This window comes from Aptenodytes forsteri, unplaced genomic scaffold, assembly GCF_000699145.1.
Source record: "Aptenodytes forsteri isolate BGI_AS27 unplaced genomic scaffold, ASM69914v1 Scaffold679, whole genome shotgun sequence".
Taxonomy (NCBI): domain Eukaryota; kingdom Metazoa; phylum Chordata; class Aves; order Sphenisciformes; family Spheniscidae; genus Aptenodytes; species Aptenodytes forsteri.
The window spans coordinates 2,293,832-2,299,542 of record NW_008795924.1 but is presented as its reverse complement, the minus strand read 5'-3'; the positions used below and the strand labels follow the sequence as shown (position 1 = coordinate 2,299,542).

Below are 5,711 nucleotides of genomic sequence, written 5' to 3'. Positions count from 1 at the left end.
GTGTTGGGTTGACAGTTGGACTCGATGATCTTAGAGGTCTTTTCCAACCTTAATGATTCTATGATTCTATTAAATGTTCTTCATCCTGTACTGTAGTCCCCCAGAAACATCAGTGTATTGATCCTTCAGTGGTTCTTCAAAATAAACTCCACCCATGATAGTAGGAACCTCTAAAAATCGATCATGTGATGTTCCAGTTTCAGCAAAGCTGAGGTCAGTAAAGGTGGTAGAGATATACGATGCTGGTGTTCCTCAGCTTGACGTTTCAAAAATAGCAGCATTGCTCCTGTGTAGTTGAGGGAGTGACCAAAGTGAAGAAAGGATTTGGTGAAAAGATGTAGAGGTGCAGATTTATCACAGTGACCTATGCAACACTGGCCCACACACCATTGCTGAGAAAGATCAGGCTGTGAGGATATGCAATAAAGAGACTTCATGATTAAATGTTAGCCTCTTCATTACAGCACAGCCAGCACCCCACCTTTGTGCTCACACAATATCCTCAAGCAGCCTGCTGATCTCAATTTATTTGTGTAACCGATGGTATCGAGCTGCATTTCCTGCCTTGGACTAAATAGTTCTTTGGCAATGTTTGATGTCTGTTATTCTAGCCGATACTGAAGGGCAAAGAGACAGGAATGCTAACTATACCTTTAATGTGTACTGAAACTGGATTTCCGTGCTCATTTCAGGGACACCTGTCATCTCTTCATCATCTATTTTGATATATAGCTGTTTGATAGTTGTGCACTTTGGAGTATTTTAAACAGACATATTGCTGATACTTTAAGTGAAAACCCCTTTCAAGCAAGGGATAGAAGACAAATAACAGAAAACAAGTAATAGAAATGTGTTCCACTGCTGGAATCTCTGGAAAAAAATCAGGGTTTACAGACTACACACAAATTCCATATTGTCTTTCATGACAGCATACTTATTTTTGTTAAATGAATGCTTTTGGGGTTTTGTGCTATGGTACATGTTTTCTGTCAGCCTATTTTTCCAGTCATTATGATGTAGGAAAGGCAATTTCCTAGCATAACTTTTACTGGAATAAAAGTCCTAATTTGGTGATTGTTGTACATTTAGGTCCTTTAGGTTCTGACAGTACACAAAAAAACTTTTACAGAATCATGTTTACCTGAAACAGGCTGTGAAGAATTTTGTTTACCTTACGCAGTCTGATCATTTGGCAAATCTGTGTACGTCTCCAGCTTCTGGAGATTTACCCATAATCTGTGTCCTCCTATGTCTGTGTGAAAGCTACAGAATAAATAGAAGATGCTGCCTATATCTCATGATTGAGCACTGACATGGTGATGGAGATGATAAACAGGATGCCTGCACTAGAAAACCTCAGCCTAGGTGATCTACACAGGATAAATGGGGAATGCTTCCTCTTCTGGGATAAAGCTGCTGACTCTGCAGCCCTCTGCAAACAGCTCCAAGGGATGAACAAGAGGGAAAAGTGATGCAGCAGAGTAGAACAAAAAAGATCATGTATTTGGAGAGAATTCTGGTAGCAGTAAGATAGCAAAAGCTGATGGAAACTGGCCATGTGAGAAGGAAGGTGATCATCAGTAAGGGAGACACAAGCTGCAGGAGGGGCCCCAAAAAACCTCCAAGGATTCCAGAATCCTTGGCAGATGCTGCAGGATGCCAAGGAAACAGGCAGAAGAGCATGGGTGTGTCCCACTGCTTCTTACCCAGGTTTGTCAGTTTGTCTTTAAGAAAGAGAATGCCAGAAAACTCTTCTGCAAAACCAACCAACCAACCAACCAACCAAAAATCTTCCCCCCACCCTAATGGGGCCCCATAGGGTGTCCTGGAACGGGGAGGTGTCCTCTCTTCTACAGGCCATGCTGCCCTTAGCTTGTCCCCAACGTGTCCCCCTGAGCAGGAGCAGGAAGGGGGAGCAGAGGGATGCGATGGGCACAATGTGGGAGCTCTCATGAGAGACCCCCACCCTGGTCTGTGACAGACCCATTAGGGTTATTTCCTCACCTTCCAGTTTAATGTCTTGTCCTTCATCAGATGATAGAAGGACTGCAGAACTTTCTCTTGGAAGGAGCTGTTCTCATAACGTTCATTTCCAAAGTTCCCTCGTTCTGCTGCTTCCTCCGGACTTAACTGGAGAAACAGAATCAGATCTGGCTTTGGGAGTCCAACGTCAGGCTGTTTGCACCAGTCCAGGCGGAAGTTCTGTCCCAAACAAAGACAACCGAGTTTGAGGTGAAAGAAAGTAATGCGAAGAAGGGAAAGAAGTCAGTTAGCTGGAGAGAGAAGTGGGGAAGGAACAGCCAGAGAAGAGATGCAGCCCAAAACACTAAGCACAGGCCTACAAACTGAAAAGGAGATATCCCAGCTTATCATGTGAGAATTCAGTCCTGGTAGTTGTGGGGGGCCAGATTTTGCTAGGTGCTGTGCACCTCGTGCTCACTGAAGTCAAAGAGAGCTAAAGATTTTAACATCTCTTCTGCAGAGCCCATCAGAGCTAAATACCGAGTCATGTTCTGAGTCTCCATACAGCTGTTATCAGTCCAAAACTGCGATCAGTCCAAAAGAAAGCTGCTCCCAAATACAAACACCATGCAGCTTTAGTGTGGATCTTTCTGGGCCCATGGAGACTCCTTTTCAAATACCTACCCTTTGCTTTCTCAGCCTACCCAGGAATTTCAGTCCAGACACAAGAGACAAAGCTTTCCAACTTTTGAATCTTACTGACTTCCATCAGGGCATGTGAATCCACAATATTGTGGAGAGACCACTGAAGCTTGTCCACTTACTGCTCATCCACAGGGGCACCAGCGATACTATCACGGTGATCTTAAATGTATCAAGAGTGACTGGAGGTGAGGGTGCAGGACACAGGGGGCCAGGATCTCCTCAGTCCTTCCAGGAAGGGGGGAAAGACTTGGGCAGGAATGAACGTAGGTCAATTCTCAGCTGCACAGCTGGTGTTGCAGGCAGGCTTCAGCTTCTACAACCACAGGACACTCTTTGAGGATCGAAGGCTACTGAGCAGGAATGGGATACATCTGTCGAAGTGGGACAAGAGTATCTATAGAAACAGACTTGCTAAGCCAGTGAAGAGAGCGTTAAACTAGGTGTGTCAGGGCAAGGTTTGCAATCTGTAGAGAACTGAAGATGGGAGGCCAGGAGGAAACATCTGGGGGATGATACAATAATGGAGGCTCACCTGAAAGCAGCACAACTGAGGCAGAGTAACACAGGTGATGTTGGGGTGGGGCCTGCTACCGACTGCCTGGCTGAAGAGAGGGTGTTGAGGAACCTTTTTTAGACAGCTGGAAGAAGGATCACAATTGCAGGTCCTCATACTCATGGAGGATCTCAACCACCTGCCTATCTGCTGGGCACAAGCAATCCAGGTTTCTGGAGCACGCTGAAGAAATTCTTGATGCAGTGATCGATAAGCCAGCAAGGGGAGATGCCCTGCTGGATTTGTTACTCACAAGCAAGAAAGAATTGCTTGAAGATGTGAAGGTCAAGGGCAGCCTTGGCTGCAGTGAACATGAGACACTGGTTTAAAATTGAGAGGAGTCAACAAGACAAACAGAATCGCCAGTGTGGACTTCAGGAGAGCAGGTTTCTGTTTATTAGGGACCTCTTAGCAGGATGCCCTGGGAAACTCGCATAGAGGCAAAGAGGCCCAGGAGAGCTGGTTGATCTTCCAGGACAGCCTCCTCAGAGCACAAGACTCAGGAGGAGGCCGACAGAGGGAGGCTGACAGAGCTGACTTGTCTTGAAAGCAGAGACAGGCCAAAAGGCACAAGTGGGGACGTGCAAAGTTCAGGCTAAATGAAGAAAATAGTTTTTACCATGAGGGTGGGCAAACACTGAAAAAAGAGCCCAGAAAAGTTGTGGATCTACATCCCTGGAGATACTCAAACCTTGGCTGAATGTGGCCCTGAGCAGCCTGCCTGACGTTAGACCTACTTTTGAGCAGGAGGTTGGTCTTCATGACTTCCACAGGTCCCTTCCAACGTATGTGGTTGTTATTCTTTGCAAATTTATGGGCCAGCAGCCAGAGCAAGTGTGGAGAATCTCAAGTAAACTCGCATAATCATTCTCCAGAATCAAATGGGCCAGCTTCCCCACAGCCAGGATTCTGTTCAGATTTACAAAAAGTAACCAAATGAGTTTCTCTGCTCTTTCTGGGGAAGGGGTAGACCCAAGCAAACAGACCATGTCAATACCTGAGCTGAAACTTCCATCCCTCAATTTCAATCCACATTTCCCCAGTCCTCTGGAGCCTTGGCCATGCACACCAACATCTGTATCAGGCCTCTAACTGGAGCTGCTTCCCCAAATACAGAGAGAGGCAGGGGCTGCTGTAGGTCTCACTCACCTCTTTGGCACTTGTGAAGGCCGCTCCAGAAAAGGCATATCTGTCAACCACAAGTGTGATCCCTTGATGTAGTTTCTCTTTCATCAACGGTCTGAAAACCACGTGGAAGAAAAAAAAAAATAGTTACACTTCTTTATAGCAGAATCAGCAAAGCTTTTTTTTTTAAATGAAAACATTTTGCAATATAGATTTCCAGGTAAAAACAACAGCTGACACCGATTTCCCTAGCTCCACACGCAAAGACTCAGGGGCTAAAAGCAAGGACAGCCACTTACAGCTGAATGCAGCCTTAAGCTAGAGGGGAAGTTTGGACACAATTCCTTAACCACTCTGTCACTCACATGGACTTCCTTGCAAAGCAACATCTCTTCATTCAGGAAAGAAAGTAAATTCACAGTCTAGGCTGGTACAGTCTCGGCTCCCCAGTTCTTGAATCCAGTATGGCACAGGGATTGGAAATACTACACACCTAATGATTTCAAAAAACCAAACTGTGGGATTTGATCTAAGACTAAATCCAAAGCTGTAGGAGTCCTTGAGACATTGCTTCCAGCCATGTTTCCCTTGCTAAACAGGATCACACTCTTGTACCTACTGTACCCACTGCAAGCTAAAACCCCAGGAGGATTCAGTGCCACGCATTTTTCTTTTACAACTTAACAAACATTATCTTTACACGTGTTCCCAGCGGTTAGCGGAGAAGAGCAGGTGAACAGTGTGGTCCTCCAGGTTCTTCTCCTTCATCAGGTAGGAGCTGATCAGCTGCCCGATCTCCGTTGTTCTATCTGTAGGAAAGAGGGGAAGAAGGAGTGAATGCTGCCCCACGCTGCTCTTGCCGAAGGGGTGTCCATCTGTCCTGGGGGGCATGTCAGTCTGGGTCTGTCTGTCAGTCTGTCTGTCACGGGTGGGAGGTTGGTCTGTCCAGGGGTGGGAGGAGATCAGTCTGTCCAGGGATGGGGGTCTATCTGCCTGTCACGGGCGGGAGGAGGTCGGTCTGTCCAGTGCCGGGGTTTATCTGTCTGTCGCAGGTAGGAGGAGGTCGGTCTGTCCGGGGTGGGGGTATGTCTGTTTGTCACGGGCGAGAGGAGGTCGGTCCACCCAGGGAAGGGGGTCCACCCGCCTGTCACGGGTTGGGAGGAGGTCGGTCTGTCCGAGGCTGGGGGTCAATCTGTCACGGGCGGGAGGAGGTCAGAGGCCGGATGTGCCACCAGAGCCCTCGGATGGCGCCCCCGCACCCCCCCGGGGGCCACACTGGGCGCCGCGGCCCGGCCTAGCGGGACTCCCTCGCCTCCCCCCCGTTCCCTCCGGGCGTCAGCAGGCCCCGTACCCGGGAAGCGGAGGA

General features: G+C 47.7%; 1 protein-coding gene across 1 annotated transcript in view; it reads right to left on the bottom strand.

Annotated features, from left to right (window-relative positions):
- DTYMK (deoxythymidylate kinase) overlaps positions 1-5,709 on the bottom strand; it is a gene marked incomplete at its 5' end in the record, with an annotated part of 9,598 nt that extends 3,889 nt beyond the window's left edge. Inside the window, 4 exons of the mRNA XM_009285017.1 lie at positions 2,005-2,202; positions 4,370-4,460; positions 5,046-5,154; positions 5,697-5,709. Coding sequence (XP_009283292.1) covers positions 2,005-2,202; positions 4,370-4,460; positions 5,046-5,154; positions 5,697-5,709 — 411 coding nt within the window. The remainder of the gene's footprint in view (positions 1-2,004; positions 2,203-4,369; positions 4,461-5,045; positions 5,155-5,696) is intronic.
- Between the last annotated feature and the right edge of the window lie 2 nt (positions 5,710-5,711).